The 15111-nt window shown below is 41.2% G+C and overlaps 1 protein-coding gene across 3 annotated transcripts in view; it reads left to right on the forward strand.

Moving 5' to 3' along the window:
* The window catches only part of GABRB3 (gamma-aminobutyric acid type A receptor subunit beta3), a 238581-nt gene that overhangs the window by 197579 nt on the left and 25891 nt on the right, over window positions 1-15111 (forward strand). For all 3 annotated transcript variants that reach the window (XM_060095106.1, XM_060095104.1, XM_060095107.1), the window contains exons 5-6: window positions 4334-4416; window positions 7013-7150. In XM_060095106.1, coding sequence (XP_059951089.1) covers window positions 4334-4416; window positions 7013-7150 — 221 coding nt within the window. The remainder of the gene's footprint in view (window positions 1-4333; window positions 4417-7012; window positions 7151-15111) is intronic.

Raw genomic sequence — 15111 nt, forward strand, 5'->3', positions numbered from 1 at the left:
TGAGAAAGCTAGTCGAGGACATTTTAACCTCTGTTCTCTCTGATATTTACTATGAATCTAAAATATTCATATAAGTGGGGAAGAGAGTGTGTGCATTGCCTTGTGATTCACTGTAAGCGTGGGTCCCAGGCTCAGCCCAGAGTCCCCCTTTCCCAGCAAGGACAGAGAGCATTGTTGTACCTCGGCTGACAAGCAGGCATACTACCACCACCTAGTAGCTGTGTTCCTGAGCAGCCAAAAGCGATATTTCCACCACAGCCTCTCCAGGCGGTCTGTGGAGAAATCTGTGTTTGTGGGATGACACAAAGAGTTTGTGTCTTCCCTTAATATTCTTTTTAATTGGTGAAAATTTTAAAATGGAAGTGCTGATACCAAAGTACATCTCATAAGCTTGATATAATTGATATATATAATTGAGACAAAGTTAGAACCCTTTGACCTGCTAAAAGCCATTCTTCCCGGGAGTAGTTTCTAGATGGTGTCCAAAGATGGCAGGTGTCTCATAATAGGATTTTAAACTTGTTGGGATGATGCTGCCCTTATAAACTTCACATTTATTCCTCAAATTTTCATACGTTTGACTCTTAAATATATCTTTAGGGATATATCACTTATAATAGCAGGACTACCTACTAAACTCTACCCTATTCCACAATGGGCAAAATATCACTACTGTACAGCAAGTGTAGCCTTAAAATACTTATTTTCTCCCATTATGTAGTATATTTCCAATTTGTCATACATATGAGACATATACATGTGTATGATCTCTGTGTGTGTATATATGTGTGATCATATATATCATATATATATATCATATATATATAACATATTTCTCTACTGAATTCGCTCTTCTTTGAAAACAAGAACCTCATTCCCTGAGTAGGCTTTTAAAAGTTGAATATAGGGCTTCCCTGGTGGCACAGTGGTTGAGAGTCCGCCTGCCAATGCAGGGGACATGGGTTTGTGCCCCGGTCTGGGAAGATCCCACATGCCGTGGAGCAGCTGGGCCCGTGAGCCATGGCCACTGGGCCTGCGTGTCTGGAGCCTGTGCTCCGCAACGGGAGAGGCCACAGCAGTGAGAGGCCCACATACTGCAAAAAACAAAAACAAACAAAAAAAAAGTTGAATATATTTTGTAGTTTAAGGCAGAAGAGGTGTCAAGGAGGTAGATGAGTGAGTGCAGGATTCAGGCTGCCTGGATCTGAATGCCACATGTGCCTTCCAGTAGCACTGTAAATGTTGCCGACCTCCTTACTCTTTCTGATCCTTGGTTTGCTCATGTGCAAAATGGGAAGAATAACGATGCCTCTACAATGTGGTTGTTGTGAGATTAAATGCATGAGTATTCAAATGCTGAGCACGGAGCTGGGCCCAAAGCAAACTCACAACCAGCCTTACATAAAGTTCAGATGTGGCTGCATGCTATGACTAAAAACAATGGATTTACTGGAGAGAATTCCTCACCCAATATTTCTTATTGACTTCACCACTATTTCTTAGAAATAGGAGTGGAATTCTCAGCTTTCAGATGGAAGTGGAGCTAGAAGTTGGTTAAAGTCTTTTCTCAGGACAAATAAAATTGATTAGAAAAAAATACAAAAGGTGTGTGTGTGAGCGCATGCGTGTTGGGGATTATGCAACTAGAGCTCGAATGTCACTGGGGCTTCCCTGCCCTTGGTCCATCTCCATTAACTAGGCTTGAGTTCTCATTCTGCAGACTATGAAATACTCTCCTATGGTTTCTACAAAGTCCCAGGGGTGCAAAATTTGGTCATTTCACTCAGAAGGTCCAGTCCCCAAACCTGTCATGAGTTTAGCCAATGTGGATGATGGCCTTGTGACTTGGGGAGGGGTTCTGGCCGGCTTTCCCCTTCGTGATCTCTTTATTCCCCCCTTTCTTTTTTTCTTGCCTTTCTGTCCCAGTGGCAAAAGACCTCTTTCCTTCTTCCACTGTGTCATGAGTAGGCTCTTATGACTTACTTTCCACCATAAGAGGGTTTTCTGTGTATTTCTTCCATAGGAAGAAGAGTAGCGCATAGATGTCTATACCTTATTCCTGAAGTCAATAGGAATAGGGCTCCATATGATAGCCAGTATGATACCAGAATGAGAAGACAGGACAACAGCTGTACTAAAGATACCAATTCTACTAGCTTCATGCTTCCCACTTCCAATGATTCCTATGAAACACTCTACATAATATCACAGTACATGTGAGTCTCCAAACAATTTGGATGTGTGTGTGTGCACTTGTGTGCATGTATTTTAATGATGATAATTGGGAATAAATAAGGAAAAACAAACAAAAAATGGTAATCTCAGTTACTGAGTCTTCAAGTGAATAGGTACTAAAACATGTAGGAAAATTTAAAAATTTGAACATTTCCAGTAGAGATCTTTTTCTCTTATTTACAAGAATTTGTAATTTTAGCAGAACTTTCTTCTAATTTTGCCTTATAGGCAGCTTGTATGGATGTTGGGTTGACAACCTGCCATAAAACATGCCAGAATTTCAGAGTGTGAGGCTGGTTCTTCAGTTGGCTAGGAAGTCAGATGATGTAGAAAAATATACCAAAGAGCTATGTGTTGACTTTGGATATAATGTAATCCACTCTTTGGAATGATAATTGAAAGTGTTATGACATTTGGAAAGGACACAGTTTCATCATTGGTGTGGATCTTATAGCATATGTCTGCACGACACTCGCGTGCTATTTGCAGAGAAAAAATTAGCGTTGTCCCATGATTGGCAAATAGGTTGATATTTTCCCTCACTGTTCTTCTCAGTCATTGAAAAGTAGAACTTTCCTCAATCTGCTGCTTAACCCAGTGCTAATAGAAGGGCATGCTTTACTCGTATTCCTTTAGCACCGGCACTTAGGTTCAGTGAGACAAGCCCAACATAATTAGCACATGACTGGTGTCTGATGGGTGTTTTGGAGCAGAAATTGCTCATGTTGCCTGAGTGGTAGGAGGTTTGTTGTGAATGTTCACATGGAAGGCTGTCTATAGAAAGCTCAGTACTGGGCTTCAAGAAGGGTGGAGTCTAGAATGTGGCTGGGATTTCAAGGTAAACCTAGGGATCTCAGGAGAAGACATTCTCACTTCTTCCTTAAGATTCACCATTTAATGAGCACAGCCTGGGCCGCCATTTACACATCTTCCACATCAGCTCTGAGATGCTGCTCCCTGAGATGTGTCATACATGTCCTGCAAGGCTGTGCGCTATGGCCCAGCCTTAGCTCTGCTGTCTCCTAAACCATCAACTCTCTGCATTGTCTTCACCTCTGTTATGCTTTCTCATGCCTGACTCTCCAGTTTGAAAATGGCATCACAAGCCTCTAATTCACAAGTTTATCTCCATTCCCATGGAAGAGAATCCCTTTAGCTCCATTCTGCCTTTTAACTCAGGCCACATCCTATATTCTTGTTCAACTAATGGTTGGCTGTGCTTGATTCAGGGACCCAGCCCAGTCTGGTTAGCTGGGACTGTGGTGCAGAAGGGGTGGGATTTCGAGAAAGAGAATAAAACATGGTAGCCTAATCGTTGCATTTTCAACAGAGGCTTTGGGTAGGTTGGTTTCCCTAAAATGAGGCTTTTGGCAGAGTAGGAAATGAACTTGACGTTTCTGGAAGTGTTTTATCTCCATGTACAGTGGGTTTAACCATTGCACAGCAGAGGCTTAACTGTCCTTAGGCCATGATATAAATTCTTTCCATGGCTGCAGCTGACCTCAAGGGAAGCTAACCCAAGTTTTCATTCATAATCAATAACATAGAAGCCAAATATTCTCTTTGAAGAGGTAGATGATCCTGTGGTGAAAAGCCCTGGAGCATTAGCCCAAGAGGCAACTATAATAAAATAGAATCAAGTAGAAGCTTGGCTCACATTTCCAGAGTGCAGCCTGTGGATTGGGAGCTACTTGAACACTTCACACTGAAAGTCAAAGAATTCAATTGTAATCTAATCAATGTTGTTACCATAGGTAAGTTTTCTCTGTGCTACAAAAGTTAGAGCATCACTAGACAAGGAGGCAGAATAAAAATTGAAGACAAGAGCTTCCTAAGAAGCCCCTTTCTCTGCTCTTGATTATCAAAAGTCAACAAGTTTGCATGAATACTTTTATAATTATATATGTATTGCTTTTTTGGATAAAGCTGGCCTACAGTATAATGAAAACTTGTCCATTTAGTCATGAAATATGTTTAATCAGGTGTGCTTTGGGGAAGGGGTCCTACCTGAGGGTTACTCAGTGTTTATCTAGAAGCAGTTTTTCTGCTGTATTTCTCATCCCATCTTTAATATCTGCCCTCACTCTGTGTGTTTCAGAATCACCACAACCGCAGCATGCATGATGGACCTGAGAAGATACCCTTTGGATGAGCAGAACTGCACTCTGGAGATTGAAAGCTGTGTGTATCTGTATTTCTTTTTCATCCACTTTGTGTTTTAGGCCTTCTTATCATTATTTGGCATGGCATATATAATTTTCTTGACATAGTTTTTAACTATCCTGAAGATTAGAGGTTTAATCCTCCACTCTGCAAATATCACTTTCATGACAGAGAGAGGGCAAGAGAAAGAGAGAGACAGAGACAGAGGCTCAGTATAAAAGAGTCCTCCACTCTGATCTGACTAAGAGAGTCTGTTTGCTATGCTAAAATATAAGAAGACAAATGCTCTCCATCGACCCCTTCAGTGAGAAGAGAGCAGACGCCGAGAGGCGGTCCCTCACGATGTGCTTCATCAGGCACAAGTGGCTGTACTCCTGGGACCCTCTGCAGTTGGAGTAAACCTCATTTCCCATTAGGAGCTCAGCTTTACAAGCCAACTATTTCTACATCTTGGCAATTTTCTTCAATTTGAAGAGTGTTCAGATGCCTTATTGATAATTCAGTGTTGAGGGATAATTCTCTGCGAGGGACGAGAGCTGCAGCCACGTAGTCTAAGAAGCAAATGTCCTGCTCCCTGACCTACAACCCTGGCATATCCGGATGTGGCTGCTGCCGTTGTGTCTTCTCCTGACCCACTGTAGACTGGTTTATCATTAGCCTCCGTTGGATTTCGGGTTGTCGGTATTTGTATTGAATTTTGGGGGAATGGCAAATGACTTACTTTTCAGTGCATTTGATGCATGTATGGTGAGAAGTGAATGCCTTGGTGAATGAACACACTGGGAAGCTGCACTGGTGGCAGGCCAGTGTTTAGACCCCTCACTGTGCCCTTCACTTTCACACGGCATCACGGCCCTGCTTTCTGAGAGCTGTGCTTTCAGAAGGTGAGGGACATGAGATCATGTGGCATGATGCATAGTATATTTAGTATGAAGGCTCAGGGGAAAGATGATGGTTTCCCAATAGTTGAAGGGCTACTTTAGGAAGTTAAGTAGATTCTGTGTGGCCAGAGGACACAACTCCAATGAGTTGATGAGAGTTTCAGGAAGGCAAATTTGGGATCTAAGTGAGGAAGCAGCTCCTATTCCAACTGTGAGCCGTAGTGAGTGGCTTTGAAGAGTGTAGATTCTGTTTCCTTGATGTTTAGCCAAGGTGGAGGATGGGCAGGAAGGTCCGTTGTCAAAGAGATTTCCTCAGAGTGTGTGAGGTCCCTCCCCCTTGGAGAATTCATGATTAAAGCAGTTGAACAGAAGAGGAATTCTCCCAGTTTTCTTGTGACCTGACTACACACGTATGCAAAAGTTTTTATTTAAAGTCAAGATGCAAATGTATGGAAGAGTTAGCCACTTGAAGATCTGGATGTCCCGCTGGGGGGCATGTAAGCACTGGGCACAGCATGCTGCTCTGAGCTACAGCCAGAAGGCCAGAGGGGCTGGACTGGGTGGGCAAGGCAGTGGGCATGGATGTACTTAACAATGCACACAGGGACCAGTCCTGTGGGTTCTTAGGATCCTATTAAGGACTTTGGACTTGTTTTGCTAATTGCATTGGGAAACAGTTGAGGGCCTTAAGCAGAAGAGTGAGTTGGTAAGATGTGTGTTTTGTTAGCAATTGCTGTGGCTGCCAGGTGAGAATGGAGTGTAAGGCAGTCAGAGGAAAGGGCAGAGACAAAAGGTGTGCCCACTGTGATCCTGGAGGTAGGATAGCAGACGGGACCAGGGAGCCAGCAGGGGCTGTGGGGGGCAGTCATCCCCACAGCTTTGGTCTATTTGTTTGTCTAATGTCAGATATTTAGTATCTGCCTCTTGTTGTGTTATATGTTCAAATCAAAAAGTCTGTTATATTCATAGGCTATTTTTCTACAGGTGTGAGTTTTAATTTTCCTTACCGCTAAAGTTGACCTAATTCTTTAGAAGACTCCTGGGTGCTACAAATAACATCAGACACTATTGTCCTATTTAGTCATTCTCGAGAAGCATTGATTAATTACCGAGCGAGCATGAGACCATGCCAAGAGTTGGCTTTGGAGCTATAATCTGGCAAATAACCACTCCTCTTTCTGCTGAGACCACTGCTCAAATCTCTAAGGACCAAGAGGGTCCCTACAAAAGGCATTTCTAAGGATGGCCAAGCTCATGGCCAGGAACACCTCATGACACCATCCAAAAATGCCTGACTGTATCAAACATTGATTGGTCAAATTCACCCGCAGTGTTTTAACTTTTTAATAGTTTTTGAGAGAGCTGCCTTTCCAGAATTCTTCATACTCAAGTTCTTATTTTTCTTCCAACTATCTTATTCAGTGCTATGAATATGTTTTTAATTCATTTCTGTGCAAAGTCGAGGCCAGCCCTACAATTAGGCTTTGCAGACAGAACTTTGGTCAGAGCACTCTGCCTCCACAGTTTCTCAGCCTGGTTCAAATCAGACAGCAGAGGTAACATGAGAATATTCGAAAGTTAGTTCTCTGGTGATGCTTCTTTTCATAGACAAGCACATCAAACAAATTTACTTCAAACATGGGCAAGCTGTTACTTCCATTTTATTAGTGACAGTTTCTTTAGACAAAATAATGCTTCATTTCTGCCATGTCCTTGCTTCTCTCTCCTGGTAGATGGCTACACCACGGATGACATTGAATTTTACTGGCGCGGTGGTGATAAGGCTGTTACTGGAGTGGAGAGAATTGAGCTCCCACAGTTCTCCATCGTGGAGCATCGTCTGGTCTCCAGGAATGTTGTTTTTGCCACAGGTGAGTCCTGCATCCCCTCATACTCCCTGGAGGGATATTGGCTGCCTGGCCATGATGCTATCATTGTGAAATACCCTGCTGCTGATTCACAGTGCTGAGTCATCCAAAAAAGGACTATCATCAATATTTCATCATTTTCTGTACCCTTTTCTCTGTATCTAGAGGGGATGGATAAGCTTTGATGGGTAGGAAGGAGCACCTGACCAGGAGATGCTCTCTGTACTGGTTATTGAAAAGTTAAAAAACTGAGGGTGAAATTAACCAACGCTTGTTTGATAACATAAGCAGTTTTCATTCTGGGCAGATAAGAGGCCACTGATGGCCTTGGAGGCAGGAAGGAAGGAGAGGGAGGAAGACCTGAGGAGGCAAGTGCTGTGCTGTCAAAAGTAAGAGACCTTCTCCCCACTTCTGGGCTGGCAGTCAGCCCTGGTCCAGGAACCTGGGCACCTGCAGTTAGTGATGCCTCTTCAGACATGGTCGTCTGCTCCTACTGTCATCTGGGAGGCTGCCCTGGCCTGGCTTTCATTGTCATCTTTGTTTCAAGTGTCCAAAGACAGAGTAGTTACCTTCTACTCTCCTGTCTGTACTTGCTGAGGTTTTATTAAGTTCCAACCATGTCTCTCACAATGGGTAGTGCTTTCTCGGTGTTCTTACTGAATGCTGTGCTGTAGCTGAGAGAATAAACAAAAGTGCTCGGTAAAGTGTAGGGTATTCCAAGGACCACAAACTCTGGGTGGAGAATTCTCAAGAAGGTAGAGCTGGGATCTCCCATCTTGGCTTTCTCCTGACAATGTAGCTTAAACCACACCAAGTGGGTGGTGGTTAGCCCTGGCCCTGTGCCAGCATTCATGAAGCCCGCGGCCTGCACTCTCTGCCTGTAGCCTCTAGCTTGAATGCCTGTGACCCATGGCCTCCTTGAATCCCTTCACCTGGCCACCTTCTACTCATTCTTCAGCTTAATCGAAATGCTCTTCTTCTGTGAAGGTTTGGCCCCTTCTCTGCCCACACACTGCCTCCCCAGGATGGCTTAGTTGACAGCTCTGCATTCCTTTAGTGCTGCACTGACCACCAGTGCCTGCGACTTCAAGGAGACACCTCCCATAGGAGAGGCCTGTCCTGGGCACGGCTGACCCCACTCCCCGTCCCCTCCTCGTGGGATGCCTGCCATGCTGCGGACATGCAGCCAGTCCGCACTGGGCCAGTTTCTCTCCTCTCTCCCTCAGCCTCAAGAACAAAGGGACGTGCAAGTAGAGACAGATGCCTGCATGTTTAAGGTCCATCTTCATGCGGTGCCACCTTCTCCTGTGTTGCAAGACATCCTGCAAATGTGCTTGCCGTCTCTGTAGAGTACGCACGGAGGTGCTCACCTCGGGTGGGCGGTGAGGCCAAGAGGCACATGGGCTTATCGTTAAGGAATAGTTTCCACAACCAAGAAAATTGCCCTGTGATGTGTTGCAGAAAATGATTTATTGCTTTTAAAACTGGGTTTCAAACTGTTCCATGCTCCAAATGTTGTGAGCAGAGGTCTGCTCAGAACGCAGGGATAGTCTTGTCTTGGTGTAGGAGTCCTGCCCATGTCTGCCTTTGTCTAGAAGATTGCAGATAGGGCTGTTAGGGCACTGCCAGGAGACCCTTTTATTGCATTTTCATGCAACCTCCTTGAAAGCCTGATGAGGCGTCTGTGGAGGGTGTGGTGCTTCCATTGGAAACTGCAACCACATAGAATGGCCTTCCTGAATTCTCTTGCTCAAAAGCACTGGAGCCACTTTTTTCTAGGTGCAGTCTCTGTCTTTCTTTTAACTATGTGTATGGCAGAACATATCCTAAACACATCTGGAGAAGATACACCCTACAGAAATGGGGGCAAATACTTAAACTCTGCTGAGAGTGATCATGCCCTCAGAATGCAGTGTTGAGTACTCTTTTCTGTGCTCACCAAGTTTCTGCATTCACAGGGTGTCACCAGGAGCTCCGTATCAGTCAGTTATAAACCTCCCATCCTTCAAAGACCCTGCGCTTTAAAATTATTCTAATGTGCTTACTTATGTAGAAAGGTCATAAGCCACATTGTTACAAAACTATTTCAAAATTAAATATTAGACTAATTTATTTTCCTTTACTCAAGTGTTCTGAATTAATGAGATTTCAGTCAGTAAACTGGACTGAAGGATTCTCTAGCCTGAAAGAGAATTCTCAGAAAAAGGATTAGGAAAGACACAACACTCTGGAGGTTTCTGGAGATGCTCCTTCTCAGGGTCATGCAAGCGAAATTCTGTGGCTGGCCCACCTACCTCTCCCTTGTCCTGCCTCTTTGAGGACCTTGTGAATGGCTTCTTGCTGTGGTTTCCCAAGGTGTAGAGTCCTAATCCATCTCCTGGGTAACATGAGGTTGCAGGCTGCAGGGCAGGGAATACATACAAAAGGAGTCATGAATATTCACTCAATGGCTGACATGAACTAGGCATGGGGCTGAACCCTGGGTCAGAGAGGGAACAGGGAGTGTCTGGTCCAGTGGGACTGCTCACAGCCTGCAAGCATTCAGCAGTGTGCCCTGGATGACATCAGGTAGCCTCTTACCTAGTGGGGTGTTTAGCGGGAATTGAGCCACAATAAGAGAGCTCGAGTTCAAGAAACAGTATGTACAAGGTTTAAAGACTCAGACCCTGGAGCCAGAACTGCTGGAGCTTAAGTCCAGACTCTGGAACCTTCTAGCAGGGTGACCCGTGGTGATCTCTGAAAAAAAGAGGACATAGATAATATCTATTTGGTAGGATTGTAGAGGATTACATGAGTTGGTATAAATAAAGAGCCTAGAATAGGGTGAGCGCTGATTAGCTTTCATTAATTAAATTGCGTGGGTCCAGAAATGATGCATATTTTGAGGAGTCTGAGAATAGACACTCCAGTGGCTGCCCAGAGCTTTAAATATTAGGAAATGTACGACATTATTCTCTTGGATTATTGAGCATGATGTAACTGACTCCTAATTGCTTATCTGAGGGTTTCTTAAGAATAGGGCTTGTTTGGGGTTCATATTTGTATCCCTAATACATATCCCAGCATCTAGCCCACTCAATAGTTTGAAAACTGCATGGTTGTTGAATTACAAGAGGAAGTTTGTCATTACTAAGTATGTATTCAACCCTAATCAAATGAATCGTTTCTGCAAAAGAGGTACTATATAAATTAATAACATTATATGTTCAAATATTTAATGTACTAAAATGTGATGTTTTAAAAAGAAAAATCCACATAAAACCTCTTTGTACCTGGGGAGGAAATTAAGTATGCCTTTGCCCAGAAGGAGGGAGCTTTGTTCCATGAGTGCATTTTAAAGAAATAACTGAGTTAGTTCACCTCAACAAATAATTATTCCATTTCTGCCATGACTCAGCAAATAGGTTTTGGAAAAAATATTTCGATCCCCTTACAACTCAAAAGAAAACGAAGTAAAACTTTATTACTCACTGTGATTTCTAACCATAACAATGGCGTGCTACATTATCATTCATAGCACCTTGTGTTCGAGATTTTTTCACTAATGTCCCTGGGAGACTGGTACTTGACAAAGAAATTAGCCCAAGTTAAAGTATAGGAAAACTGATGCTCAGGAATGATAATGATTTGACCAAATTTACACAGTAAAGCTGGAAAGGACAGAAATTAATCCACAAGTTTCCTGACAAATAAGAAACCCTGATATATTTTTTGACAAAGATTTTAAAAACTAATATTTTTAAGCTTTATTTAAATGATTATTTTCCATACTTTTATATATTAATGTTACAAGGGTTGTTACACAGCGTGTAGCTGTTGGGATGACAATGTGTACTGTGCCTGTCCACGGCATCTGTGTCATTCCTTCCCTTACCTCCCAGTATTAATGGGCTGTACATTCTTTTTTTTTAAATTTTAATTAATTAATTAATTAAAATTTTTTTGGTTGCATTGGGTCTTTGTTGCTACATGCAGGCTTTCTCTAGTTACGGCCAGTGGGGGGCTACTCTTCGTTGCAGTGTGTGGGCTTCTCATTGCAGTGGCTTCTCTTGTTGTGGAGCACAGGCTCTAGGCACGCAGGCTCTAGAGCGCAGGCTCAGTAGTTGTGGTGCATGGGCTTAGTTGCGCCACGGCATGTGGAATCTTCCCGGAGCAGGACTCAAACCCGTGTCCCCTGCATTGGCAGGTGGATTCTTAACCACTGTGCCACCAGGGAAGTCCCTATGGACTGTAAGTGCTTGATGAGTGCTTTTATGCAAGTTTCTAAAACCGGATGTCAGGATTGGAGGCCTCCAAATTCTTAATCCAGAGACCTAGAATTGATTCATCCAATGTCCAGAAATCCTTAATGGCAAGAAATGTGCCTCTGCCTTACAGTCCATCCTGCATTTTGCTGGCAAATTAGTAGCCATGCAACACTGTTTGTTTTTTTTATTTTTTATTGACATATAGTTGATTTACTATGTTGTGTTAGTTTCTGGTGTACAGCAAAGTGATTCAGTTATATATTTATACTTTTTCATATTTTTTCCATTATGGTTCATTACAGGATATTGAATATAGTTCCCTGTGCTATACAGTAGGACTGTATGTAGTAGTGTGTATCTGTTAATCCCAGACTCCTAATTAGTCCCTCCCTTACCCCCTTTCCACTTTAGTAACCATAAGTGTGTTTTCTATGTCTGTAAGTCTATTTCTGTTTTGTAAATAAGTTCACTTGTATCATATTGTAGATTCCACATATAAGTGATATCATATGGTGTTTGTCTTTCTCTGTCTGGCTTCATTTAGTATGATAATCTCTAGGTCCATCTATGTTGCTGCAAATGGCATTATTTCATTCTTCTTTATGGCTGAGTAATATTCCATTGTGTGTGTTTGTGTGTGTGTGTGTGTGTGTGTGTGTGTAGAGATATATATAGATAAATAGATATCTATAGATATAGATAGATAGATTACCATGTCTTCTTGATCCATTCATCTCTGGACAGATGGACATTTAGGTTGCTTCCATGTCTTGGCTATTGTAAATAGTGGTCATGCAACCCTGTTTTAATTAAGCCACTTTTCAGCTCCAGAACCTGTGATGACTTGCCTTTGCCTGCAGCAGCAAGGAATCCAGTCTCCTTCACCGTGGATCCAAGTCTAGCTCTAACCTCTCCTCTTCAGTTTAGCTCACAAACATCCCCAACACAAAGCTTTGTTTTAGTTGCTGCATTCAGCTGTTCTTCTCTCCTCCACTCACTCCTGCATGCTGCCTAAAGACTTTTGCTCCTATTACAGCCCACATTTGATGTATTCTCTTCCTCTTTTTTCTATTCATATCCAGTACATTCATCAATGGACAGTTGAAACACCAACACATCTGACTGGCCTTCCTTGAGCATCTCTGCCAATTATCCTTTTCCTTTGAAAAGCTTCGAGTCACTGTCTGACTGTATCATTCCTCTATCAATTGTCATATGTTATTACTCTCACTCTCTTATATATCTGGCATTCATTTAAAATCTTCTGAATTAATTCATTTGTTCACAACCATATGTTCAGGATTCCCACAAAATACCAAAACCTCAGTTACAGATTCTGCTTGAAAGTCAAACAGAGAAGAGAAAAAAGAAAGCTTTCATTAGGTCCATGGTATATCATTCACTATTTAAATCCACTGGATTTCTTGGAAAGTCCTGAATCTATTACCAATATTCCTTCTTGATTCAGAGCTATATTTTTTAAGGAAAGAGTTTATAAAGTGAATACTCAGATCATTCTTTAGCACCTACAGTCTATAGAATTAAGCCAAACCTGAAAACACGCGTGGGGAAGTCTTTCCAAGAAGGAAAAGGGAGACCAGATTAAAGAGAAACAATGAAAGAAGGGAGCAGCTTGCTGTCACCTAGATGTGAGATTACCTGATGTTTCATTTCTGCTTTAACCCTACAAATAAAGTATGTTTTTTACTGCAGTTCACAGATTTCTACTTTAAAGTGTGATCTAGTTCTCTATGACTCATTAGTGGTTTATGGTTGAATTTCAGGAAATACTGAAAATGTATTTTTAAAAATAAGTGCAAGTTGAGGTTAGTCTTTGAAATCTTTTGACTGAAACCTGAAAAGATATTGTCCTTCTATACAAGCTTTGGGAATTGTGTAAGAAATTTTTACTGAACTTAGCTTTTAAACCTGTTCTAGATAGGCAGGCCATAATTATTTAAATGTTGGGGTTTGAAAACGTCTTTCAAAAAAACTTAGCAAAGCAAATATTATATCATTATTTTCTGCTTACTGAAATTAAGCCAGTGACTCAAGCAGAATCTCAATAAAGGAAATATTTTCATTCTTTTATCTAATTTCTACTTAGTTAAACATAATAAATATACATGTGTTGCTGAAGTACTTGGGATGTGCCAGAAATATCAAGTTGAATGACCTTAAAGCAAACAGATCTCAATTCATTAAAAAATATGTGAAAATTTTACATAAATTGTCAAACAGCAGTTGGTGGACCTTCTAATAGAATGTAATTAATTAAAGCAAGACACTCCTAGGAAGGAGTGAATTCATGCTTTATTTTTAATACAAAGACTTATAGATTTTTATGACTTTAAGCATAATTTTTATAACTTTTCTGTATGTGTACATACAGAAAAATATTTAAAATATAAATATAGTACTAAGTGAATTATCAGAAAAAGAAAATCGTGTAACTGCCATCAGGTCAAAAAGTAGAATGCTGTGGGCACTCCCAAGATACACACTATGACCCCTCCTAATTTCTTTACATCCCTCCTTCTCAAAGGAAACCACTATCTTGTTACAGTATAGTTAATTTTGTATTTTTGAACTTTATTGATGGGATAGTAGAGTTTAAATTATTTTGTGACTAACTTCTTTAATTGAACATTGTGAAATCCATCAGTATCGCTATGGTTCATTTATTTTCCTTGCTATACTACTGTGTAAATACACCACAATTTATTTTTCCAGTCTACTGCAGGTGGAGATTTATGAGTAATGCCACTGTGAACATTCTTGTACTCGTTTTTTTGAGAATAAATGCTCACATAAATGTTGAGAATGTGCCTAAAAGTGTAATTGTGAATGTTCAAGCTTAATGATTATGCCAACCTGTTTTCCAAAGTGGTTTTACTAACTTACATTCATAGCAGTAATGCCTGAGTGTTCCTTTCACCCCACAACGACCTTGCTAATATTTCACATGGAAGTCACCTGTCGGGTGTTGGGTGATGTCTTGTGGTTTTAACTTCCATTCCTCTGAGTGCTAGTGGGACTGAGCACCTTTCCCTAATGGCTCTTAGGAGATCCTCTTTTGTGAATTACCTATGCAAGTCTTTTTTTGTGAATTTCCTGTCAATAATTTATTGGAGTTATTTATAAATTCTGGATGCAAACGTATACAGGTTATAACGTGTTACAAAAATGTACTTTTTACATTGAGACCTACAGTCCACCTGGAATTCATTTTTTGGTGAAAGGTGTGAAAGTTTCATTATTTTCCACAGCATCATTGCGCTTGCAGCAACACCTTTGTCATAAATTGTTTGTATGTGCATGGATCTGTGTTTGGACTTTGTATTCTGTGCCATGGGTTTATTTATCCATCTTTGTACACTTCCCTCACTGTGTGGATTACCGTAGCTATTAAGTAGAGCAGATCCTTCCTTCCCTTTCTTTTTACTTACTATTGATGATTATTGTTGGCCCTTTACATTTCCATAAAACTTTTATAATCAGATCATTAATTTTCATTTAAAAAATGGTTTGGCTTTTTATTGGGAATGTATTAGTTAATTTAGTGAAAAGTAACCTTGTTATAATTCTTTCAATCTGTATATATTTTATCTCTCATTTTGGTCTTCTTTGATTTGTCTCAATAACATTTAGAGTTTTCTGTGTAGAAAACTTGTACATCTTTGTTAAACTTTTCTATATGTTTGATATTTTCTGATG

Source organism: Mesoplodon densirostris, chromosome 4, assembly GCF_025265405.1.
Source record: "Mesoplodon densirostris isolate mMesDen1 chromosome 4, mMesDen1 primary haplotype, whole genome shotgun sequence".
In the NCBI taxonomy this organism is placed as follows: domain Eukaryota; kingdom Metazoa; phylum Chordata; class Mammalia; order Artiodactyla; family Ziphiidae; genus Mesoplodon; species Mesoplodon densirostris.